The sequence below is a fragment of the Tauraco erythrolophus genome, chromosome 9 (assembly GCF_009769465.1).
Source record: "Tauraco erythrolophus isolate bTauEry1 chromosome 9, bTauEry1.pri, whole genome shotgun sequence".
NCBI lineage: Eukaryota > Metazoa > Chordata > Aves > Musophagiformes > Musophagidae > Tauraco > Tauraco erythrolophus.
The window spans coordinates 14,914,045-14,939,025 of NC_141473.1; the positions used below are offsets into that span (position 1 = coordinate 14,914,045).

General features: G+C 53.9%; 3 protein-coding genes across 8 annotated transcripts in view; 1 reads left to right on the forward strand and 2 right to left on the reverse strand.

Annotated features, from left to right (window-relative positions):
- WBP1L (WW domain binding protein 1 like) overlaps positions 1–1,420 on the reverse strand; it is a 61,212-nt gene extending 59,792 nt beyond the window's left edge. For 2 of the 4 annotated variants that reach the window (XM_086616367.1, XM_086616366.1), the window contains exon 1: positions 1,334–1,420. In XM_086616367.1, coding sequence (XP_086472493.1) covers positions 1,334–1,420 — 87 coding nt within the window. The remainder of the gene's footprint in view (positions 1–1,333) is intronic. The other 2 variants (XM_086616371.1, XM_086616372.1) reach the window with 1 other exon arrangement.
- A 4,203-nt stretch (positions 1,421–5,623) lies between these two features.
- SFXN2 (sideroflexin 2) lies at positions 5,624–10,568 on the reverse strand. 2 transcript variants are annotated; one of them, XM_086616285.1, is made up of 11 exons: positions 10,371–10,568; positions 9,892–9,978; positions 8,672–8,770; positions 8,439–8,514; positions 8,276–8,361; positions 7,514–7,574; positions 7,376–7,442; positions 6,768–6,817; positions 6,411–6,460; positions 6,181–6,228; positions 5,624–5,768 (listed from the first exon to the last, which is right to left on the reverse strand). In XM_086616285.1, the coding sequence occupies exons 1-11, from the start codon at positions 10,529–10,531 to the stop codon at positions 5,669–5,671; spliced, it is 885 nt and encodes a 294-aa protein (XP_086472411.1). In that variant the 5' UTR covers positions 10,532–10,568; the 3' UTR covers positions 5,624–5,668. The 2 variants fall into 2 exon arrangements, with proteins under 2 accessions (XP_086472411.1, XP_086472412.1); XM_086616286.1 differs by having other exon boundaries at positions 9,892–10,062; positions 10,371–10,543.
- Positions 10,569–11,578: 1,010 nt separating this feature from the next.
- The window catches only part of ARL3 (ARF like GTPase 3), a 31,428-nt gene continuing 18,025 nt past the window's right edge, over positions 11,579–24,981 (forward strand). For both annotated transcript variants that reach the window (XM_086617007.1, XM_086617006.1), the window contains exons 1-3: positions 11,579–11,652; positions 21,329–21,472; positions 22,601–22,717. In XM_086617007.1, the coding sequence (XP_086473133.1) occupies positions 11,650–11,652; positions 21,329–21,472; positions 22,601–22,717 (264 nt within the window). In that variant the 5' untranslated portion in view covers positions 11,579–11,649. The remainder of the gene's footprint in view (positions 11,653–21,328; positions 21,473–22,600; positions 22,718–24,981) is intronic.

The following is a 24,981-nucleotide window of genomic DNA, read 5'->3' on the forward strand; positions in this document are numbered from 1 at the left end:
TCTGTAGTCATAGACAAACTCCTCATCTCTTCCTCCTGGAGACGCATTGGGAAGTATTTCAATGGACCCTTTCCAAAAGGGACATTTCCCATCTGCGCCCTGTGACATTAAGCATTGTGCAACCCACATCCTCTGTGACCTACAGTCACAGATCAGCATCTCACCGGCTCAGACCTTCAACAAATGTGAACTACAATTTCTACCTTATCAGTGATACACTACACCAAATCAGAAGTCATCATATTTGATCTATGTTCTACATAGGGTAAAAAAGACATCTTGACTCCACAAGCAAGAGCAGCCAGGTCATGCACGGGTTGCTTGGCCTAGTACGGTACTCTCCAAGTGACACTGAGCATACAGATCAAGGTGGGAGAAGTTTACACGCATCTACACTGGAGGACCCAAGAACACCACTGGAAATCTGAACAGCACACATTGCAGTATAGACAGGAAACAGATGAAGAGAGAATCAACTTCATTAAAACCTTTTCCAGGGCTGAAGAAGGTAGTAAGCAGGTGGTCAGCGCCTACAAAGACACGGCCTGGTTCCTCTCATCTCAGTTGAAACACACTCCCTCTTCCTTCCCTCTGTGCAGAGGCTTGCACTGAATCTCCCCACCACAGTTCCTGACTTGGGAAGACTAACTTACCTGGCCTGTGCAGCACCATGCAAGTCCTATTTCCCTGCCGACCCAGGTCCTCTGGCCAGCCACCCTTCAGCTCATCCCAAACCTTCTCCAGCCCTGTCCCCTCACAGGTCACCTTCTTCCCTGTAGCCACCCCCCAAAGACACACGCACCTCCATCCACAGGCCCCTGCGCACCTGCCAGCTCAAGCCTTCTGCCCTCACTACAGCCATCTTTCCCATAATCTCCAGTCAACCACCATCAAACACCTTTCTTCCACGTCCTGCAGCCACTCTGCCACACAAAGCACCTCCAAGAGGCACTGCCACCCATACCCGGATGCCTACCCCACCTCTCCATCCCCACGACACACAAGCACCCCCAGACTCAGGTCTCCACATCTCCTCCAGCTTCACTTAAGCCAAAGAGGCTCCCCAAACCTTCGGTGGGCCCCCAAAGCCTCCTCCCCAGCCCCGAGTGCCCCGGGCACCCCACGCACGCTCCCGCCCCTGCCAGCCCAGCCTGACCCCCCCATCCCAAGGGCCACCTCCCCCACCGCGGAGGGCACACACCCCCGCGCTCACACGCTGTCCCCCCCAGGCCTGCACGCCCCTCCTCAGCCGGTCCCCCGCCCCGCGGACACAGTCCGCCAGCACGGCGCGACCCCGGACCCTCCCAAGCGGCCCCCCCAGGGCAGCCCCTACCTGGGCAGGCTCCACGCTAGCGGGCAGCCCCTCGGGCAGGGCCTGGAACAGCAGCAAGGCCATGGCGGCGCGGAGCCTCCTCGCCATCCCCCCCACCCCCCGCTCCCCGCCTCCCCAGCCCGACTGCGGCCCGGGACGGGAGCCGAGGGGGCACCCCGCGCCCGCCCCGCCCCAGCCGGCAGCCTATTGGGCGGATGGCGAGCCCATTGGCTCGGCATTGGCTCAGCGCGCTGTCGCTTGGGGCAGAACCGGGAGGGGCGGGGTCTGCGCTCAGGGAGCTGCCATCTTGAGTGTGGCGCACCGGGGAGGGAGTCGGGGGAGGGGTGGCGAGGACTGCCATATTGTGAGTGGCGGAAGTGGCTGGGGAGGGGCGCGGGGGGCTGTCTCTTGGTCCTGCATCCCCAGTGCAACGCATCCCCGCGGGCAGAACTGGACAGTGCAAAAAGGGGGATGCACGAGCACCCTCTGGCCTGCTGTGGCCTCCCTGGCACCCCAATGGCAGCCAGGCACTCACCCCCATTCACCTGGTCACAGCGATCCCCACTCGGTCTCCTTCCCCACAGACCCACGTAGCCCCAAACCAAACAGCCCACCCCGGCCTGGGGCACCCCAGGGAGCTTGATATGAAGAGGGGGCTAAAATAGCAGCAGCAGCATGGGCATGGTCTCGAGGCACCCAGTGGGCAGCCACGGATTGGTGCCAGCCCTGTTGGAAAACTGGAGCAGTATGGAGAAGAGGATCTCCCACTGTGGCCAGATCCCAGCATGTCCCCACACAGTGGTCCCTCACCCAGACATCCTTGGAAGAAGTAGGGGCACCAACACTTGGGGTTGATTCACAACTCGGGGGAGATGGCCCGTGTTTCCGGGGCAGTAGCAGAGGCTTTCTGTACTGCCGCTCCTGGTGCACCAGGCAGCCTCCATGCCTGCCAGATTGGCATGATGAGGTTTATCAAATGCTCAGATAACACGTTAAGAAAAGACAGGGAAAAAAAATTGACTTGGCAGCTTATCTCCTGCCCTGGGGTTTTTCAATCGGGGCCATGCTTGGGGCACACCTAACCCCACTGGATCAGCTTGCCTGCCTGCTGCTGGCGTGGGCTGGCGGGTGTTAACCCATTGCACGTGCACCCTGCTTGCTCCTCTCTCCGTAGGCAGCTGTTTCACCAGTCTCAGCTGGCCTTTGGGCATGGAGTGGCAAGCCAAACCTGCCTGCTGAGGCTGCTGCTGCCTCAGAGGAGACCCCCAGCCTCTCACACCTCCCCAGCCCCTCTCCGGGCTGCAGCCCAACACAGCATCTTTGGTCTGGTTATCATCTGAAGGGAGGTTGTAAGCATGCTGGAGCACTGACATTTCGGCCATACACAGTTATTAAAGGAGCTTTATTCCTGTTTCCAGCTAGCCCTGAAATTAGAGGCACAGCAGGGAGAAGGCGGCTAGCACATGGGAGCAGGGACAAGCCCAGATCAGGTGTGACTCATTGCTGGAGAGCAATTAACACTTGCAACTCCTCACAAGCAGGCATGAGTTCAGCTCTGACTCCTGGCGATGAGGTTTCCTTCCTGTTGCAGCAATGGGAAATGGAGGCAGGGCTGGACAGAGCTGCTCCTGGCTGTGACCCCTCTGCTTCCCAGTGAGACCAAAGCAGGCTGGGGAGTTACTGTGGGTTTTGGGAGTGCAGGCAGGTACTGGCTGCAGGGACCATCCCCCAATACTGTTGAGATTACTTGAACCCTCCGGGGGAGATTCCAGCTATGAGCTAGAAACCCCACTGAGCTAAACTGTCAGCTGGCATAAATCCATGTCTATCTGAAGAGGGAATCTACTGCTATAAGCTCAGGGAGAGGTCTGGCTTCAGAATGGCACCAGCCAACTTGCTGATTCTCCAAGCCCGGAGCAACCCTCTTCCTCTGGCCACCTCCTGCTCCCTATGGCAGGGGGAAAGCTGGCATGAGATGGCAATAGCTCTTCCAAGGGTCCCCCTGCTCCATTGTCCCTCCAGTATGGTTGAGGACAGGAAAAAAGGAGTGACAAAAACACTGAGGCTTTCCCAACGTGACCCTAACCTTGGCTTCAGGTGGCTGCTGCCCTGGCATCACTGGTCACAGAGCCCCCTGCTCTGTTGGGACCCCCACAAACTGCAAACACAGGAAGGGTCAACAGAAAGAGCGTGGTTGTGATGTGCAGAAGGACAGTTTCAGGGTGCTCTGAAAATCATTATACCAGCATCACCATGCTCTTGAGCATGCCAGAGGCACCTTGGACTCAAAATACAGCCCAGGCTGCTACAGGTACCTTTCTGAAAGTGCTCAATGCAGTTTTGGGTATAGCCCAAGAGCAGCTGGAGTTAAGCAGCTTAAGAAAAGCAGAGAGCAGAGATGTCTCCTTGTGGCTTCTTCCCACTCCCAACAGGAGTGACATCTGTTTCGTTTCATGTGCTTATCTATTATTTTAATTGCGCATTAACAAGAGATCTAATAATGCCCAGGGAACAGATACATGAGTTTGAACATGTTTTCCTATTTTCCGCTGACCTATTATTTCAGAGCTCCCATGCAGCTTTCTAGCTGTAGCTACATGCGGTTGGAGACATTATCCTCTGCCTGTTGCAGCTTGGGCAGAAGCAAACCTACCGTGGATACAGCTTGGCCCTTCAAGAAGTACATTTTGGGTTTGGCTGCTCTGTCTCTAAGAGCAGAGTGGTTAATGCCAGAAAGCCCTTTGGCTGCAGACTCTGTGTCTCCTCTCAGGCAGGTGGCTGATGCAGGATGCTGCTGCCCCTCAGGGATCTGATATGTACCCCTGGCTGAAGGGAACAAACATGGACCATCCACTTGGCCATGGAGCTCCCTAAGCAGCCACATCATACAGCTGGTTTGAAACACACTTGTCCCACCAAGGGATGCTCATCAGCAAGAAGAGAGCCTGGACATAGATGGTTGAGGGTGAGGATTTTAGCCTAGGACTGGGGCTAAACTCTGAGGCTCCTTCCTCCTTCAAAAATAGACTGCAGCAAACTCAAGCTGCTCTTCTTTGGGGTGGGAGAGGCTTCGTGGCAGACCCAGATTAGCATCATCCAAATGCTGCCTGGCCAAGAGGACAAAATGGGTATAGGAAAGGTCACCTACTCAGTTCTCCCAACGAGACCAGTCACCATGGGCACTCTCACCTCCTTTTGTCGCTTGCCTCAGGACTGTTTGCAGCGCCAAGAGCCTCTCAGAGAAGGCTGTATGGGATGCCCAGCAGTTTCAGGGCTCACGCCAGCCCCTCATGGCTCTTCTTCCTTCTCCTGGCCCCTGTGCTGACCCTCACTGTGGTGCCTGATCAGTCACAGAGCCTGCACCTTTCCCTTTCAAGGCAGGCATGAGACCCATGTACCAGCCCTGCCTTAGGAACCAGGGACCCAGAGATCAGCCAAAAGCAGAACCCACAGCTGTTTTTTAAAAATCACATTTTATTTTTCAACCCTTCTTTCTGTTGTTTGCAATGCTGCTATTCAGAGCCTGAGTTAACATCCCAATGGCTTAATGAGTCCTATGTCTCTTTCTCTCTGTCTAGGAGGGCCCAGAGTCAAAGCTCCAGGTCCTCCAAAGCTGCAAGTCTTTGGTCCTACCGTGGGGACAGTGAGATGCAGCACAAGGGTGATGGCCATCTCTTGTGCTCAGAGGAATGGGTAGATCGCAAAAATTAGAGTTGAAAAACAATTTGCTATCTCTCTCCTGGATTGTGGCAATCGCAAAGTGAATAAAACCTGAACCTGAGAGCAAGGCAGGCATGGTCTAAGCATTGGTCCTTGGACTTTGGGGTGCTCCCTGTGCAGAAGGGACAGGTCCCTTCCCACCTGCCAAGGCATGATCAAGCTCTTGGCAAGAGGCCACTGTGGTGGTTTAAGGCATCAACGTGGTTTGGTTCCTGGTATGATGGCAGGGCACCTGCTTTTGGAGGTAGGACTGTGCTCTGAGCCCCAAGGGAAAGAGCCTGATGCCTCGTGGGGCTGAGCCCAGTGACCACGCGAGGCTCAGACAGGCTGGGCAGATCCTCCTGCACAGGGCAGGAGGAAGGCACAAGAAACACAGCCATTGCCCAGAGCAAGAGAGACATGGGGAGGCAGGGATAGGGCCAGCAGCAGGTGGGGGAGGCTCATGACAAGCCAAAGTGCTGCAAGTTGGGCACAGAGAGCCAGATCTTGCCTCTCCAGGGGTAGGAGGCCACAGAGACAGTGCTGGGCTGGAGGGCAGATCTGGGTGGACCGTGCCTCTGAGCCCTGCTCTGGCACCGTGGGGCTAGTGGTAGGAGGGGGCTGGAGGGGTGTGATGGCTCCCGAGGTAGTCTCTGCTCACAGTCCCTTGTTAAAATAGACGTACGGCACTTTGTCCCCATGCTTGGCCACGATGCTGTCACGCAGCTCCGGCTCGAGGTCAGCCAGCGCAAGGGAGCTATGGAGAGAGGGGATAGACACTGAGACCTGCAATCCTCCTCCCTGACCACAAGTAAGGCCACCTCTCTCCCTCCCTCCTCATTGCCATTCAAGGTCCCCTGCAGTCCCTGGGATCTTGCAGGCTCATTTTAAGACCCACCACCCATCCCTGGCATTCACCACTCCCAGTACTGGGGGGCAGAGAGCTGCCCATGGGGCTGGAGGTCCCATTGCTCCCAGCACAGAGCTTGCAGAGCAGGGGAGGCACATGCTCTCCTGCTGCCCAGGGCACCAGCATGTACAGGCAAGCGCTGCCTCGGATTGAAGGGTGGGTGGCCATCATGCTTCTCCTGGGATGGGCAGAGAAGAGCTAGGGGAGGAGGAAGGTTCCTGAGGTCCCATGCATGAGGAGGAAGCAGTAGAACAGGTACCATCTCTGTGGGAACAGGGCGCAGGCTGCTGGCACCATGAACAGGAGGCTGTGGGACAGGGAAGAGCTGAGCATTAGTGTTGGGAATCACAGCTCGTTTGCGCCCCAGCCACAGGGATCTCAGCCCAAGATGCACTGCTCACACCCCATGACTCCCAGTAATCTTTTCTCAAGCATCCCTTGGAGCCATGCTCCAGGCTCCCACAGGTGTTTGAGTAGCGAGATACTTACAAGCCCCCACAGAGCAGCACCTGCAGAGGCCCGTGGAGAACCTGGATCCGCTGCAAGGGAATAGCTGGGAATGAGTCCCCGGCCTTGCTGCAAGACTCACTCACAAGGTCCGGAGACTCCTCCCCTCAATGGGGCTGAATGCCCCACACCTCTGAGATGCCACCAACCCCTGCTACCCTCACACAGCCTCTCCATGTCACCAGGAAGACCTTTGGTGTACTGGTGACTCGAACAGGGGGCAAGGCAAGCTGGACTCTGCAATCCCCCATTTCATCTCCAGCATCTCAGCAGCTGGGAGCAGGGCTGGGGTACCGCAGGACCCACTGGAAAACCGTACCAGGAGAGCTGTGGGCTTACCTGCATGAAGGGGAACTTCTCCAGTCGTTCCATGACGATGGGCAAAATAACTAGGTGCAGAGAGAAAAGGTCAGGGCCCTGCTGCAAGCCATCCTGCAGGGCTGCCCAAGCAGGACTGTCTTCCTGGAGGCCATGGCAGCAGCAAGTTGTGCTGGTGGCCACTGGGTGTTTGCTCATGGCAGGGACCTGGCACAGGACCCCCATTCATCCATTACCCAGCACGGTCCATGCTCCTCATGCTCCCAGCCCTCTTGCCAGGCTTGCGGCACAGCAAGGGGCTCACAAGGGCAAGGGGATGCTGGGCTGCAGGATGAAGGGCCAGGGCCGGAGACTGTGAGATCTGTCTTAGTGGAGACCAACTGCCGCGGGAGCACCTCACCTCCCCCATGGGCTGTGGGTTGGGATGAGGAGGGCTGGGGGCTCAGGGGACTCTCATGGGAACGGCAGGATGGAGAGCCCAGCTCCCTCAGTGAGATGAGACCAAATGCCACCTGGGATGCAGGCCCACCCTCCCTCTTCTTCATGAGGAACTGAAGCAGGGGAGGGCACGGTGGTGGGTCCTGGGGGAGCCCCCAGTCTGGCTCCCCACCCTCCCGCCCTGCACTCACTCATGCCTGGTGCCGCCATGGTAATCCTGGAGACCACGACCTGTGCGATGCCCTTCACTGCTGCCCTCTGCAAGCAAAAGCAGCAGGTGAGGCTCTGCTGTGCCATGCCCCAAGCTGGACACACATCCCCAGACTCACCCTGGAGCAGCCAAGCTCATTGTTGTCCCTGTCTGTCACTGTGACCCCGTTGATGATCTCCCTGGAGGGGACAGGCAGCCGTGAGTGGGGGCCAGGGAAGTGTGAGGACACAGCCATGGGGTGAGGGGGTGCCAAGGGGTCCCCTGTGCTGTGCTGGCACAGCAGCCCCGGCCGCCCACAGCCCTGTCCTCGGGGCACGGGGTCCCCCGCCCGGGGCACCGCGGTCCCCAGCCCGGCCGATGCTGCCATCTGCAGGGCACGGCTGCGAACAGGGGCCGGCTCGTCGTGGGACAGACACTCCGCCCGGGACACAGCCGAGCCAGGGGGCGGTCCCCGGCACAGCAGCCCAGCTCCCCGCGCCGTGACCTGGGGGTCTCCCCGAGCAGCAGACACAGGTCTCCACATTGGTCCCGTCTAGGGCGTCCCAGCGCCAGGACATCATGGACTGGGGCTCTCCCATGACCATGTGCAGAAGACCTTTGGGTCTAAGGGATCTTCCAGGCCAGACCCAAGAACAGCTATCCTCAGCCCCAAATCCCCCTCCTGCTCCGGGCAGAGGCTGAACCACCCACCCAGCAGCTGAGACCCAGCATCACAAACGCACAGACCCCAGCTCACCTCCCTCCCATCCTGCCACTCCCTCTAGCCCCTGCGATGAGAAACCGCAGCAGGATGACCAGGCAGCCCAGGAGCCCGGCTGCCACCAGCACACCTTCAGAAAGGAGCCAGGTCCCTCAAGCACCCTGGATGCATGATACTTACTGTTGCCGCATCATGGGGATATTGACGCAGTTGGCAGCAGCCACGGCTGCGAAGGGGACCCATCGGGCCAGCAAGGGTGGGGCTCGCTACAGGAGACAGGCTAGCGTTAGCATAGGAGGGCAGGATGAGGCCAGCTGCCCCACTTGGCCCTGTCCTGACGTACCTTGGTGTAGAGGTTGAGCCCCACTGCCGTGGCCAGGGCTGTACCAGTGGCTGTGACATACGCCACCCCAATTTGCCTGGAGAGTGATTTCCAAAGAAGGAAGAGAACAAAAACACCAACTCTGACTCAATCCTATTTCTTCAGTGCCCAAGATGGGGCATGAGGGGTCTTTATGGGACATCCAAGGGGGTCCCAGCATGGACAGTCCCCATCCTATGCAGGGGCACACTCACCTCAGTGAGATCGGGGAGGCAGCGTTGCGGTTGGTGTAGTTGACGATGGCGTTGAAGGACTGGTTCACCCACTGCCAGAAAACCACAGCAGGCACCGTTCTGCAGAGGGAAGAGACCGGGAGAGTGCCCAAGGGCCATGAGGGATGCCTGGCCTGTGCCTGTGACCAGGCTTGGCGAGGAGACAGCCAAGATGCTCGAGACATTTGTCATAGTGTCTCCCAAGGGAAACTGAGGCACTGCAGCAAAGCCACCAGCTAATGACAGAGCTGGGAAATGACTCCAGGAGTCCCGGCTGCTGGGAGGCTTTGGGGAGCACAGGACGGGTAGGAGATCCAGCTCTTAGTAGGGCAGCAGCCATCCTGCTGGGCTGAGATAAGCCTTTGTCAACAGGAGCAGCAAGAAGGGGGCACACAAGGACAGAGGCTACTCTGGGGGTGACCAGGGCACCTTGGCTCCTACTGGTGTCTCAGGAACACTAAGGTGGAACAGGAGGGGACACAGGGAGATGTGGGTCTGAGCAAGACCCACAGATGGTCTTGGTATGCAGAAGGGTAGAGATGGGCTGGGAAGAGGGTGACTCATCAGCACTGGGATATTCCCCCACCCAGGCTGGATCTCACCAGCAACCAGCAAACCAGTCCAGCAAACAGTGTTGGAATGGGATGGGGATCCACTGGGAAAGGCAGTGTCTGTTCCACATAGCCTCTGTGCTCGGGACAGGATTGCTTACTCCCTCCCCGCGCCCCCTCCCCACCCCCTCCCCCCCCTCCGCGGCCATTTCAGAAGGGAAATGCAGGGAGCATGGGCTGGGGATGCTGGAGCAGCCTGGCCTGGGGGCACATTTGATCCTTGGTTTTGAGGCCATTATGGTCCACACAGCAAAAGCAGCGGCCACACAGGACTTGACTATGTTCATCATTACAGGGACTCTGGGAAGAGCTAAGCTGAGCTGAACTCAGGGCAAAGCAAAACCATCCCCAGCCATGCTGGGGGTCAGGAGGATCTGTGGTCCTTCCACCACAGGCTGGGTGCCGGGGACGGTGCACAGGGACACGGGGCTTGGCCACAGAGTGCAGGCAGGCACAACAGCCATGGGCACGCCTTGGGCAGCAGCCAGCCCCAGAGGAGGCAGAATGGCTGTGACCTGGCCATCAGGGATCCCTCAAGTCGCTGGGGGCTGCCAGAGCTGCATCCCGAGCCTGGTGTCCCCAGGAGCTCACCGGTAGAACTGGAGCATGCAACCAGTGAGAGCCATGCCCCCTGGCACCTGGAAGGACATCCTCCCGATGAGGTTCATCTTCTCGCCGCTGTCAGGATGGAAGGCTGAGTCGTACAGCTTCTTGGCATAGAGCAGCTGCTCCTGACTGCTTCCTGGTGGCACCAGCCCGGCCCTGCAAGCCCAGAGCCCATCGGAGGGAGCCATGCAGACCAGCCAGGACCTGGCACTGCTGAGGCACAGAGGCCTGGATACCAAGCATGAACAGCAGAGGAAACATTTCCCGCAAGGGAAACTTGTCCCAGCTTGAGGCCCCTGGGAGAAGCCTGGGAAACTCCCACAAAACGGCCTTTGATGGATGTTATGTCCCAGCGTGCCCGCTTGGGAACGACTGCCTCCATCCCCCCGTGGCCCTGCAGGGTGGTCGGGTATGGCCGTGGGCACAGGGATGGCACCTGCACCAGCTGCACCCCTGCCCCTCACCTGCAGCCTTCCACCAGGGCCTTGGCCTGGTCCAGCTCCTCCTCCGGCACCAGCACAGTCCGTGGGTCGGTGATGTTGAGGAAATGCTTCAGGCGTCCCACGAAGGTGCTCTGGTCCCAGCGCGGGGCATCAATGTTGAAGCCAAGGGGGATAGTGGCCATTTCGGTGTGGGTCTGGGCAGGGGGAGAAGGTGGCTTGGGGGGATCCTGCCTCACTTGCCCGTTGAGCGTGGGCCTACCACGGCCACTGGAGCGGTTAACTGGACAAGAGCTGTGGGTTTATATTTAACAGGAAAGTTGGACTTTCAGCAGCCCTGAGCCTGGGAGCCTCCTGCACCCCTGCTGCCAGCCAAACGCTGTGGCAAGGCTGCTCCTTCACACACAGCACACAGCTCGCGTGCACAGCACTGCATCCCCTGCACAGCACTGCATCCCCTGCACGGTGCGGTACGTCCCCCAACGGCACTGCATGTCCCCATGGCAGCACACTGCACCCTCCCGTGCCTGCGCTGCCTGCTCCCGCGAACACTGCCTGCACCCGCTGTGCCACTGCGCCCTCCTGTGACTGCTCCGCACAACCCCACCGATAACTGCATCCCCTGCGGCACCCCACTGCACCCTCCCATGGCACCGGCACGGCACTACACTGCGTGTCTTCCATAACACGGATAGCAACACTGTCGTGCTCTCCTCCACACCAGTACACTGCATCCTCTGGCACTGCACTCCACGGCCCTACACAATCCCTGTAACGCTGCCCTGCATCCTCGCGGCACTGCGCTACACTGCACTGCATGCTCCCCTGGTGCTGCACCGCACGCCCCGTTTGGCACTGCCCTGCCCGCAGCGCTGCACGGAGCCCTCGCGGCACTACAACACCCGGTCCGGTCCGGTCCAGCCCAGCCCAGCCCAGCACGGTCCAGCCCGGTCCGCCTCCCGGCCCGGCACACTCCCGCCCCGCGCGCTGCAGCGCGGCGCAGCCCCACGTGGCCCTACCGTCAGTCCCCGGATCCCTCGGGCCTCCACCTGCCCCCGGGCTCCGACGCGTGGCCGCCCTCAGCCAATCACAAAGGCCCGAGCGATCGCACCCACCTTCCCCCCCCACCCCCGGCAGGGTGGCCCCTTTTGCGCATGCGCCGGTCGAGGGGGCGTGGTTAGCTCCGCCCCTCCCGCCTGCCGTCGGCGCGTTCCGTACGTACGGCGGGAAGCGCTGACGCTGTACGTAGCGGCGGCGTGTGTGTGACGCAGTTGCCCATGGTAACCCCGGAGCCGCGCAGAGGATGGTGAGTGAGGCGGGGGCGGGGGGTGCCCGGCGGGCGGCGAGGGGAGCGCGGCCGGGACGGGGGTCCCGCTGGGACCGATCCGCGGCCTGAGGGGACCTGAGCTTGGCGGGCAGCGGAGGGCCGGCGGCGCCCACCTGAGGGGCCTGGCAGGCCTGAGGCCTGGGGCGCCCACCGCTACGGAGCAGGGGGTGGTGGGGACCGGAGGCACCCAGCCGGGGGGCGAGCTGGCCGCGGGCCATAGGGCCGGCGTGCCTGATCGGGGCTCATGGCAGGCGCCCTGTCAGGCCTGGGATCACTGGGACCGAGGGTGCCCACCCGGGGGAGTGCGGGAGCCTGGGGCACCAAGGGCCTGGTAGGGCAGGGGCATCCAGTCGGGCGTGGGGGCCTGGGTCTATGGGGGTTGAGAGCACTCAGCCAAAGGGATGTTGCTGGGGCTGGAGACAGTGTAAGTTTGGGGCCTCTGGCCATGGGAGACCCTGGTTGGGGCTGGGGTCCTGGCAAGAGCTGCAGGCTATGGGGGACCCAGAGAAGGGGGCTGAGTTGGGTCCTGGCAGGGGCTGGGAGGCTTGAGGGTGCTAGCGGGGGGCCTTTGCTGGGATGGGGTCAGCCTGCCTGGAGTTGATTCAGTTAAGGTGTGGAAGGCGTGCTGGAGGGTTGGGCTGTTGGGAGGACTGGGGAACAGGACAGCAGTGACCTGCTTGGCCTGAGGTGGGAAGGAACGATGGAGAAGCCTGGTGAGATGGAGAACAGTGTTCAGGGCCTGAGTACTATGGAGAGCCTGGCAGCATCTGCGACTGTGAAGGAACACTGGACAATCCAGTCAAAGTGGGAGGGGGCCACCCTGGGGTTTAGATCCTGGCTACAGGAATTGAGGGAGGTAGAGGAGAGCTTGCTGAGGTGGATGGGCGAGTTGTTGATAAACAGCCTTAGAAGAGGAGTTCAATCATGGCAGAGAAAGCCTGGATGAAGGAGTTGGGTGTTCAAGGATGGATAGGACTGAAGCGTGGTGAGATGTTCAAGGCCAAGTTGGACAGAGCCTTGAGTGGCCTGATCTAGTTGAGAGGTGTCCCTGCCCATGACAGGGAGGTTGGATTAGATGATCTCTAAGGTCCCTTCCAGACTATGCTGTTCTATGACTCTATGAAAGAAACCTGCCAGTTGGGTGGGATGAACAATATAGTGAGTCACTGGGAAAACCCAGTCAACATTGGCTGGCCAGGATAGTTTGCTGGGATGTTGTGTGCTCTGGAGGTTTCTGCCAGGGGCTGGGGACATGAGGGACAATCTGATCTGAAGAGATAAGAATACACTGTGGGAAGGGCTGGAAGTGGAGTTTTGATGCTTATGAGAGAAAGAGAGGACACAGGGAGGAAAGAAGCATTCAAGAGGAGACATGAATTGTTTGACAGAGAGCAATGCGGACTGAAGGGAGGAATTGGGGTCTTGGGTGCTGTGGAGGATCTGGTTAGGATGGAGGGCAATACTGGGAGACTGATGAGGTGATGAGGGTGTAGTGTAGTCTGTTGAGGTTGGGGTAAGGTCAGATGATGGACTGGGTGTTGGAAACAAGTTGAGTTTAGATGCTGGAGTAGTTGGAGTGGGACAAGTAGGGTGCTGGCAGAGTCCAGTGAGGACTGGAAGGAAGGGTTGAGGCTGCCCGGTGAGGGGTGGTAAGAGAGAGCTGTGGTAGGTGGAGGAGCCGCTTCTGAGGATGCAGTGTGTGCAGAGAGCACAGGCAGAAGAAGATAGCGGTGGTGAAAGAGCTTTCCCAAGGGTGAAGCCATGTTTTGTCCAGGAGCCCTCTGGACACAAGACGAATTCATGCAAGTGGACAGCACAGAAGGAGGAGTGAGAGGAGCAAAGGCAGCTCCTTATCTTTGCTGGGTTAATTCTGGCTGCGTCCCCACCTGCTGGGCCACAGAGAAAGAGACTGAGATAAGATCTGTGGGATCTGCTCTATTTTAGATCCGTTGATGATGGAGCATGACACACCAGACACCGAAGTCATCACAGAGTGGACATCTGCTGTAAAGATGAAGGCAGCTGCCTCCAGCAGTGCAGTGCTTTGTGGGACACATTTGGCCTGCAGCTGCTGCTAGCCAAATCTGCTCTTCTGCCTTGTGATGTCCCGATAAGCTTGTGTAGTCTGGGATCTGGCTGCTGTTATCTGAGCGCTTTGTGCTTTGGAGAGGGCGGACTGGGTGTCTTCCAGTGTTCGTGTCATTTGATACAAGATTTTACTGCCTCTTTGTCTATTTTCCATTTCTGGGAGTTGTTTTTTGAATTGCAGCCTCTCAGGCAGGGTGGGTGACGCTTTGGGGTGCCTGGTGGACTGCCTGGGCTGGGCAGAGGACTGCAGAGCTCTGTACTGTCTCTCTGGATTCTTCACTTCCACTAAAACAGGATAATCCTTAGTGGTAGAAACTCTGTGAAACTCCAGCAAATATATCCAAAGCAGCTATGGCAGCCTGGGGGTGTGGGTCAGCAGTCAGAAATGATCCAGACAGCTCGATGTAACAATTTACTGCTTGTCATCTGAGCCGCGGTGGCTGTCCCTGAAGGTGTTTCTGGCATCTCGTGATTGCACTGGGAAGTTAAACCTCCTTCAACGACTGCTTGTTCCAGCGATAAGAGGGTTAATGCTGAGGTTTAAATTATTTCAGTGTTCATCCAAGTGAGTAAGTACAGAGGGGAAGCGTCTCCTTCTGCAGAGCATACCAGCATTTCTCACAGCTGTGGGGCAGGGGTGGTAGAAGGTCATAGGTGGAGCACAGAGGGAAAGACGAGCCATAAAACTGGATAGCATGAGGGATGTGTAGCACTGGAGCATTTGGTGCTGTTAAGCAGCATCTGCGGTGGGCACACAGCAAGGGCGAAGGGGGGCTGCCCAGTGAAAGGATATGCAGCTTTCCAAAGTTTAGGAGATGCTGTGTGAAGCAGAGCTTGTGGCTTCCTCATCACTGTAATAACAGCCTTTACTGAGTGAGATGGTATGTCACTGATAGATGGTGGGGCCAGAGGATGGCCGGTGTTTTTCTAAAACCGTTGGTTGAAGATGACATCATCATGTCAAAACCAGGATTGTCAAAGCACGGCCCAGCTTTACAGTTGAGGAAACTGAGTCATGGAGTGTCTAGCTGACACTGGGCAGATCTGGTGGAGAGAATGAAATAACCAGCATAGCTATATGCTTAGTCAGGCACCTTTCCCCTGGTCCTGAACTCATGTTTCTAGCAAAACCAGCATCTGTCTGTCGCCTGCTGTAGGTATACCTCGTACCTAGAATTTTTCCTTTGTCCCTCATTGTTTGGCTTTAAGGCTCTATTTAAAATGGCCCCATTAAAAAAAAAAAATGCTTTCAAGAGCTTTGGTAGTACCTTGCTGCTTTAGTTTCCCAGTACAGTTCTATGTCATGTTTTTTGGTTTATTTTACTGATGGCTTCGATGTTGATATGAGAAACTACCTGCAGATAGGACAGTATAGCAGCAACTGGCCAAGACTTTCAAGTTCTGAAACCAAAGACTGCTGATGTTGTCTGGTGCTGGGCATCAGCTCAGCTCTCTGCGCAGGGCATAACGCCTACTTCAGAATTCCTAAAACCAGAGGAGTTTGATTTTAATTATGACAGGCGGATTCATGCTGATATTGGTTAGTATACCAAACTGGAAAGTGCTGTGCGACCTCTTTGGCAGAAAACCATTTTAGTAGGTTTGAGCTGGAAGAACTCTGTAGATGACTCGACTCCATTAAATTTTGGATTTCAATGCAGGAAAGAAAGTCTGCATTGAATGACACCATATGGTGGAGACATGCAGCAAGCAAATGATTTTTTGGGAGTTTTGCCAGAGTAAGAAGTATTGAATAAACTGCTCAATAGATTAATTTACTTCAGTTGTATTTTGAAAAAGACTGGGTGATTTTATGACCATTAGTGACATTTCCAGTTCTGCACCCGAAGATAAAGGTAATCAAATGTCATTCTTCAGGGCACCAGCTAATCAGTGCAGTTGTCAGGAAGGACTCCCCTCCTCCAGCTCTGTGTGTGCAGGATTGCACCCTGGACAGCAAATGTAGCCTTAAATATCCACTGCTGAAGGCAGAATATTTGGCTTAACTGAGCCCCTCGTCCTCCCCCATGTCAGCTTCTCCTGCGTGACTGTCTGAAACCAGCACGTGCACCCTCTGTCTTTAACTGTCTTCAAAAATGGTGAACTGCTACCATATTGCTTAATTAAAAGTAAATGGAGCACCATTTAATTACTTGATTAAAAGTAAAATGCAGGCAGAACACAGAGATGTTCCCCACACCGTGGAAATATGGTCTGTCTGAGGTGAGAGATAACCAAGCGATATGACTAAGGAGAGCCCAAGACAGGTTTGAACTTGGCATGTTCGCCACCTAAACTTCATCAAGGATTGTAGGTGTGGCAGAGAAGAAGTTAGCAGGAGAATCATTGGGTGGTTTTATGGATATTTTGCGAAGTTTCTCCCATGGTTGTAGGAAAGGCACAAAGGTTTGAGAATAGAGCTCGGCAGTGCTGGGGCTGACATCACGAGCCGTGGGGAGACAGGAGCCGTCACCTCCACCGCAAACACGCTTGGTTGGGAAGGGCCTTGAGGGTGAAGACAAGTGACTTGTGGTTGCAGCAGCAGGGAAGAGGACGGCTCTGCAGGGGTATAGAGATGGGGGAGATGCGGTTGCGGTGGTAGGCTGAGGTGCTGAGCTTTGTGGCTGTATTGTGTCTCAGTGAATTGTTTTGATTCTAGCTAACTATCCACATCTAGTAGATAAGGAACTGCTGGTGACTGAGGGTGGTTTTGTTTTAAATTTATTATCTGAGCTTTGTGGCTAATAAAGTTAAACAGAATACATTTACTTCTCTTTCCTAATAGGAATCAACTGTGCTCTGCAGCGGCTTGTGGGTCGTGCTTTATTCATGCCCTGCGTATCCAGCCCTCAGTACAAGGGGAAATTGTTCTTTCCATTATGGCTTTATATTGCCAATCTGATAGAATATTTAAACAGATTATCTCAATGCTCTGTTTGTCCCAAACCAATTTTTGCTCTGGCCTATAAAGTGAATCTTCCTTTCAGTGGCTTCTGTGGTACAGGATGTAGTTACATGCATCAACTAGTTCAAAACACCCATATACAGCGTGGATTTAAAGCTGAATAAACCCACAAAATCCTTAGCTAGGACTATAAATGTCACTGTATTTTTATATATGTCTGTATTTTTTTTTAAGAGGATTACTGCGTGCCGCTGTAACTGAAAGTCCTTTGATAATTCAGTGGGTATTTTAAACCTAGCAATGATATACTTTCATAAAACCACACATCCCTGTTTTCTGAAGGATACTAATAAGATGGTTAGCTTTGCTTTCATGCTCGATGTGTTTATGAGTGCTCTTGCCCATTTAGCTGCATCTCTGAATTTAATGCCCCACTCTGATTTCATGGTAATTGTCAGGAGTCTTTTTTCCTTTTTGTATGTCCCCACTCACTGTCTGGAAAATGCAGTCTCCTCATTGCTGACCCCATCAGTCTCCTCATGGTGCTTGTAAAGAAGACCTCTCCACCAAGGACAAAGATGTTTTTAAACAAGCCAATCTGATAGAAACATAGTTTGCTTAACCCAGAGGTGACCACGAAGCAGTCGCTGGCTGACTGTGCCCAGCCTTGAGCTGCTCTGTGTGGCTGCCCCTCTCAAAGGCTGCACGCGTTGCCACGCTGCGCCGTTCATTATCTGAACGGCGTCTGCAGTTCGCTTCACTGTTACAGATGCCGCAGTCTGCTCAGTTTTGTGCAAATGACACGCCGCCCTTACACTCCTGTGAGTCGTCTCTGCATGTCCTCAGCCAGCTAATGTCTCCACCATCCTGCTTGAGACTTGTCCTGCTCCTCGCCCTGGACACCCCAGTGAGTGAGTACTGCTGGCCTGGCTGCCGTGCAGGCATCCTGGGCATCCTCCCTGCTCACTGCAGGTTAAGTCTCAGCATTGCGACCTTTGTTTGCTGCCCCACTTCAAAGGCCTGTTCCTCTCCTGTTGCTTCTGAGCATTGTCTTTGCACCAGATTTTCCCATTTCATGGCTCTCTACCTGACATCTCCCATCAATAACAAGGCGTTGCTTTCTGACTTTCATCGGCTCAAGTTAGTCTCAGCGTTGTGTTTGCGAGCAGAGGAGTGCTTGTCCATCAGCCTGCGTGTAGTAAGTGTTGCTTGTCCCACATAGTGGTGACATGCAGCAGGGAACTCGGCTGAGTTATTTTTTCCAGTCTACTAAGCTGTCAGGAAATGCTTTCTGTCTTCCTAGCCAGTGTGTTTGGAAGACCAATTAAAAAAAAAAAAGTTAAAAACCCAGCTGTACATGGCTTTCCTTCATGTTAAATCTCCACTAACTAGAGGGAGAATGCTGTATGTGAGCTTTAAATAATATTTGCAAAACAGTAACAATCGTAGTAACCAGAACTATTGTTTGGCTCTTCATTTAAGTTGTGCATACAGACCGTGTAACCTATGCCGGCAGCTACTGAAGTAAAGTCCACTTCTCTATGTTGGCTTGCTTGTTTTCCAGCCTTTAAATCAGCTTACTTTATACCTTAGAGAGTACTTTTATTTCTATAAATATCCTCTCTTCTATTGGCTACCCCGGATAATCCTGTGATCAGCCATGCAGCAGTGTCACTTGAGTAGAATATGGAACGATGCTGATCGTTTTCTCGTAGGCTGTCATACTAGCCCAGAAATAGCATCTGTCTACAATGGGAGAAGGTCTATTAACATTTACAACTGTTCCTCTTCCCGACCCCTGAGAATTGCTCTGTGGTAGATAAGCAATACTTTGTAATACGTTTCTTTGCGCTCGGTATTTTGGAGTTGAATTCTGAAATATAAAGGCTCCTAATCCTGATCTGCTCCGGGATATGCTGCTCTGCTCTAAGCAAGTGGTGCTGTGAATAGGATTAGCATTTCAGCAGCTTCTTTTTTTTTAACTGTGAGCTATAAACTAAAATAATAGGGCCTGATTCAGATCTCTCTGAAGTCGGCAGTAGTACTTTGGCTGGTGTGAGTTGGCTTTGGGTCAGACCCGTAAGAACTGGAAATTTAATGTTTCCCTGGAAAGGAGAGAGAATGTGTGAAATTTAGAGTTCCTGCTCCTGTGGGGTCTGTCCACACCGAGCTGAAATCTGTGGATTTACAAGCCAACAAACGCAACTGTAAATTTGACTGCAGGTGAAAAGAAAATGTGTGTTGCTAGTCATGTAGTTAAAGCTTGTGTTTCTTAAGGATGTTGAGGGCACTTAGGACATGCATGTAAACAAGTGAGCATTAGAGGTATTTCTGTCGATGTTCCTTTTCTCCTCCCTCAGACCTGTGGAAGTACAGACCGCCGTTGGGGCAGAACTTGGGCTGGGCACTGCGGCCGGGGAAATGAGCCGTTGGGTTGGGAGGGCTTGCAGTGACTGGCTGCACTGAACACAGCCCTTCAAATTCATTAGCTACGAGCCCATGGGTGAGAACCAGCTGTGAGCATCTGGCCCTCAGGGCTCAACACGTGATGTTCCAGGCCCGTACGCTTCAACTAAAAGCAGTTTGGGGATTTACCGTGTCTGTACCGTGCAGGCATGTCACCCTCTACCAAGCAGAGCCTGTTGCTGATCAACAGCTCTTGAGTGAGGCCTGGATTCCCAGTTTTTTACCAGCCTGTTTATGATAGAGGTGATATCCTGAGCCCACTTATTGGGCTGTAAGACAGCAGTTTTGCTGTTGCTTGCACAAGCTCTGAATTTCTGAACCTCAGCTTTCCACAGTGCTTTTTTAAAAGCACAGCAACAGTGGCAATCCTGCAGCTTTCTACAGATATCCGTCAAATCCAGTTTTACTAAGTTCCCTCTCTTCTCCCTGTTTGTTACCCATTGTGCATGTATTTTGAGCTGTGTCTGGTAATTAAATGGAAAGCTAATAAATTACTTGCAAATTGAAAATGCTTAGAGGGGTGGATCGAGCTTCACGTGCGTTTGAATCTCAGTGTGTTTTCGTCCTGCGATACTGAAAGCTTTGGCATCGTGACCTGTAGTGCCATGTCCTCTCCAAAATGCTCCCCACCTCGGAGCGCTGCGATGAGCAGTTGAAAGTGGCGGTTTCCAGGTAGCCGAGTTGGGTCTCTCCAGGAGTTGACAGAAGGGCACTGCTATAGACGGGGGACGTGCTGCAGCAGTGACAGTTGTACTGCATCCCACAGCTCTTTATCTTGAGGACAGGTTTCTGATTGCTGTGATCTGGAGGGGATCGGAAGCAACCTTCACGGCTCAAATAGTCCTTGGCTCCCAGCAGGAATATTTAGAGGGTGTAGTTCCTCATAGCAACAAAGCACTTCATGACATTTAACTGATTCACTCTTGCAGGTCGACAAGGAGCATTGTCTCCGTTTTGCAAATAAGAGAACAAAAAAGCTTGAGAGATGGGCCCCTGTGGGCCCAGGTTTGTGCTGATATTTGAACTTTGTTTCCAGCTCTGGATCTTAGTGGGCTGAAGAGAAACGCCTTGCCATTGCCCTTCAGGACATGGGAATTGTCTGGGAGAGACCGAGCAGGAGTCCCGAGGGCTCCAGATTGGGTTGTAGGTGTATTCCTCTTCCAGATTTGCTCAGGCAAATTAGTTGCAAGAGCATCTGTGTCCCCAGGCTGGGTCTTGGCGTAGTGTGCATTGCTCAGGCTCCGAGGAGCAATCCCTCCTGAGCAGGGGAATGCAGAGCAGTGCAGCAACATGTCCAAGGACACCCAGGCTGCAGGTGGACTCACAGCCTGCTTCTGTGCCCTTGGCTGCAACTGCCCCTCTCCTGTGGGGCCAGGCTGGGCAGTGAGAGGCAGATGGAAGCGGGGTGATTCGCGTGTCTCAGTTTCATGCCAGGATCCAGAATATTTTTCCAGCTGTTTTAGAGAGGTCAGGTCTCCGAACGATGGCACCGACAAAAGCTTGTGTGTGCTGCTGTAACGTGCGTGGTTGTAAATGAGCTGACCTGCATATTCTGTTTCCTAATCCTGAGTGATACTGTCAGCTCAGAGAGCTGAGCCTGGCTAATGACTGAAATCCACTGTGCTTTTCTTAGCAAAGATGTGTGGTGATCTGAGATAGTTGTTAAGTGCTACTCCCCGAGAATCAGAACTGCATGTGCCCCATGGGTCCAGCATGTTTTAGACAGATAAACGGGGTTTGAGATGATCAGGGAGTTACTATGAAAAGAACTGATGTCAGGTACACAGTAACCTACAGTTAACTAGGAAGGAGATTAAATTAATGGGGTTTTCCCTCTGATAAAGATAATGAAGAGCTTGCAAGGACTTGGTTTGCAGCTCCTACGTGTGATATCCGTAGGCACTGTCTTCCTGGCACAGGGAATGCCAAACGGTTGTGTGACAAGAGCGATGCAGACAGTGTGGTGCACCCCACTGAGTGACATTTGTGCTGTCTGAGACCTTGTTGATGCTCTCTGAGAGTGGGTGAGGGGGAGGAGTAGAAGAGGAAATGGGAATAGGGACTGCAGGAAGGGGGTTCAAGGTGCCCTGAGATCCACTGTCATACAGCACCCATTTCAAGGGAGGAGGGCATGGCATTGTGGGGGGAGAGAGTCAAGAGGGGAAATAACAGCTACCATCTCTCTTGTGCATTTAGGGTTTACTGTCAATCCTGCGTAAACTGAAAAGTGCCCCAGACCAGGAGGTGAGAATCCTCCTCTTGGGACTGGATAATGCAGGCAAGACCACACTCCTGAAACAGCTGGCATCTGAGGACATCAGCCACATCACACCAACACAGGTGAGGAAGGCCTTTCCTTGCCCAAGGCAGTTCTTGTGGTCCCACCTGTGTTATTATACAAAGCACTAATAATTCAGCAGAGTATTTCAGTAAAAGGGGGAGCACCTGGAGCCTGGTGCACCATTTAAGTTTGTGTGTTTTCTGCATAAGAGGAGGCTCCCTGAAGGAGCCATAGAGCATCAGGCCAGATGTGTCAGGTAGTGCAAAAGTGGATGAGTGCCATGGAGTTCTGCAGAAGGCTTTTGGGTCATGCTAGGCTTGCATGGATGAGACTTTATTCCTGTTGTCCTTGCCAAACAGGGAACGTGTCCAGGGGATGCTGCAGCATTGGGCAAGCCCCTATCTCCTTGCATCTTTCACCCAGCCAGCTCCTGCATATTCCAGCACTCCTTCTTTGATGCCTCTGTTCCCCTTTGAGCCTCGGGGGTTGAGGAGAGGATGTCTCTCATCAGAAGCACTGCAGCATCGCTCCTATGTTGACCAGAGGAGGTTGCTAGAGAGCTATGGGAGATGCTTCCCCCCACCCTGTAGCTGCCTCCCAAAGCTCCCAGCCCTGACACCCCGATTCCAAGCCCCAGTCCCCTGGGTGATATGGCAGCACGTTGCCAGCCCACACCACATCCTGTTTTTCTACTTGAATGCCCTTTCAATTGGTGCTCTAATTGATGAAATGGACCCTTCAGACGTGCAGCTGTTGCTCTTTTAAGCTCGGCATTAGCTGTGTCGGGTCGAATTGAGCTGAGACCTCTGGCTTGGTGTTAGCTGGGTCTCTCTACTCGGCTTTCACAAGCTCAGTCCTGCTTCTCACAGAACCCTTGTTTTCTCCTTATCTGCAGCTCTCCCACCTCTTCCTGCACCCACCCTGCTGAGCTCTCCCAGGGCACTAACTGCATCATGTGTTTCTGTAGCCATGACAGCCTTGACCCAAGAACACTGACAAACTAATGGTTTGGCAGCTGTGTTCACTTTCGCCAGCCCTCTCCCACAGCCGATCCATCTTTGTGGCTGCCCAGCCCATCTCACTGCACATTGCAGGCATGGGATATATAAGGTGTTAATGTCTGCTTATGAAAGTGCTCCAGCCATTCAGGTTTATGCTTTATGTGGCTTTGTTTCCACTCTTTCCAGGGCTTTAACATCAAAAGTGTACAGTCTCAAGGCTTCAAGCTGAATGTATGGGACATAGGCGGACAGAGGAAGATCAGGCCATACTGGAGGAACTATTTTGAAAACACTGATATCCTTGTGAGTATTGGCTGCAGTTGAATGCTGTGTTCATGCAATGGCTTTCCAAGGTTCCAGCCAGAAATTCAGGAACAAGTAATGTAATGTCCCAGTCCTCAGCAACACCATTGCCATTGTAGCAGGAGTTATTCTGAGTGAAATGGCAAGATTGGTCGGGTGCAGTAAGAAAAATACAGTGATGTTTGGAGAAATAATTCAGTTGTATGTTTTTACTTTCACAGGATGGTGCTGGTTATAGCCAGTTCCTTTCCTCTCATCTCAGTCTCCTTCAAATGAAAGAACATTAGTAACTTGTAGTTTACCCATCTATAGCTCCTTTCACTGGAGACTCTGAAGGCCTGTCATGGGCATTAGTGACTTAAGTCTCATGTGTAGAGGTAGGTCAGTATGGGGCCTTTGTTTTCTAGTTGGGGAAACTGAGGCACAGCAGAATTAAATGCTATGTCTGGCATTAGATAGGAAAGCTTCTGGCTGAAGGACACAGACTCCTTGTCTTTTCTTTCACTCCTTTAATAATAAGAATGTCCTTTAATGTTTTTGACAACTTAGCTGTAATTACCTTACAGTTAACTACAGATGACTACAATTATATTTACACTGCAGAACCTTTGTGTTTCCATGCCAGAGCACGTTATCCTGGCACCCTCCAAGTGCTGTCCTGATTAATTTCAAAGATCACCTCTAACATGCAGCCGCGTGTGCCAGGATGAAGTCAAGTTGGGGGCTCTAGGCCTCTCCCCACCCAACCAATTGTTGCCTGTGGGAACAGAGAAAAGGCTATTCTAAGCAAGGTCTGCAGGGCTCTCATGGGAAAATGGGAAGCTCTATTGGAAAGACGCCCTTCCTCCCTCCTGTCACACACACATACTCACTAATTTGTCAGGAGCTTCAGTGCATTTCCACAGAAGAATCAGTGCAGCTGGGAATAAGGCTCTCTACTCCAAGGCTCATTCAGAGTCCTGAAGGGCCCAGCTGTGCTGAAGGTTTAGAAAACATTGTCATAGAATCATAGAATGGTTTGGGTTGGAAGAGACCTTCAAGATCATCAAGCTCCAACCTCCCTGCCATGGGCAGGGACACCTTCCACTAGACCAGGTTGTTCAAAACCTCATCCAGCCTGGCCTTGAACACTTCCAGGGATGGGGCATCCAAAACTCCTCTGGGCAACCTGTTCTAGTGCTTCACCACCATCATTGTAAAAAATTTCTTTCTGAGATCTAATCTAAATCTCCCCTCTTTCCGTTTAAAGCCATTGCCCTTTGTCTTATCACTACATACCCTTGTAAAAAGTCCTGCTCCAGCTTTCCTGTAGGCACCCTTTAAGTACTGGAAGGCTGCTATAAGATCTCCTCAGAACCTTCTCTTCTCCAGGCTGAACAACCCCAGCTCTCTTCAGCCTGTCTGCATAGAAGAGGTGCTCCAGCTGTCAGATCGTCTTTGTGGCCCTCCTCTGGACTCGCTCCGGCAGCTGCATGTCCTTCTTATGCTGGGGACTCCAGAGCTGAATGCAGTACTGCAAGTGGGGTCTCACGAGAGCAGAGTAGAGGGAGAGAATCACCTCCCTTGACCTGCTGGCCATGCTCCTTTTGATGCAGCCCAGGTTGTGGTTGGCTTTCTGGGCTGCCAGGGCACATTACCGGCTCATGTTGAGCTTCTCATCCACCAGCACTCCCAAGTCGTTTTCCTCCGGGCTGCTCTCAATCCATTCTCCGCCCAGCCTGTACTTGTGCTTGGGATTGCCCCGACCCACGTGCAGGACCTTGCACTTGCCCTTGTTGAACTTTGTGAGGTTTGCACGGGCCCACCTCTCAAGCCTGTCAAGGTCCCTCTGGATGGCATCTTTTCCCTCCAGCATGTTGACCGCTCCACGTAGTTTGGTGTCGTCAGCAAACTTGCTGAGGGTGCACTCAATTCCACTGTCCATGTCACCAAGAAAGATGTTAAACAGTGTCGGTCCCAATACTGACCCCTGAGGAACACCACTCATCACTGGCCTCCACTTGGACATTGAGCCATTGACCGCAACTCTTTGGGTGCGACCATCCAGCCAATTCCTTATCCACCGAGCAATCCATCCATCAAATCCATGTCTCTCCAATTTAGAGACAAGGATGTCGTGCGGGACAGTGTCAAATGCTTTGCACAAGTCCAGATAGATGAGGTCAGTTGCTTTTCCCTTAACCACCAACACTGTAACCCTGTCGTAGGAGGCCACCAAATTTGTCAGGCACGATCTGCCCCTAGTGAAGCCATGCTGGCTGCCA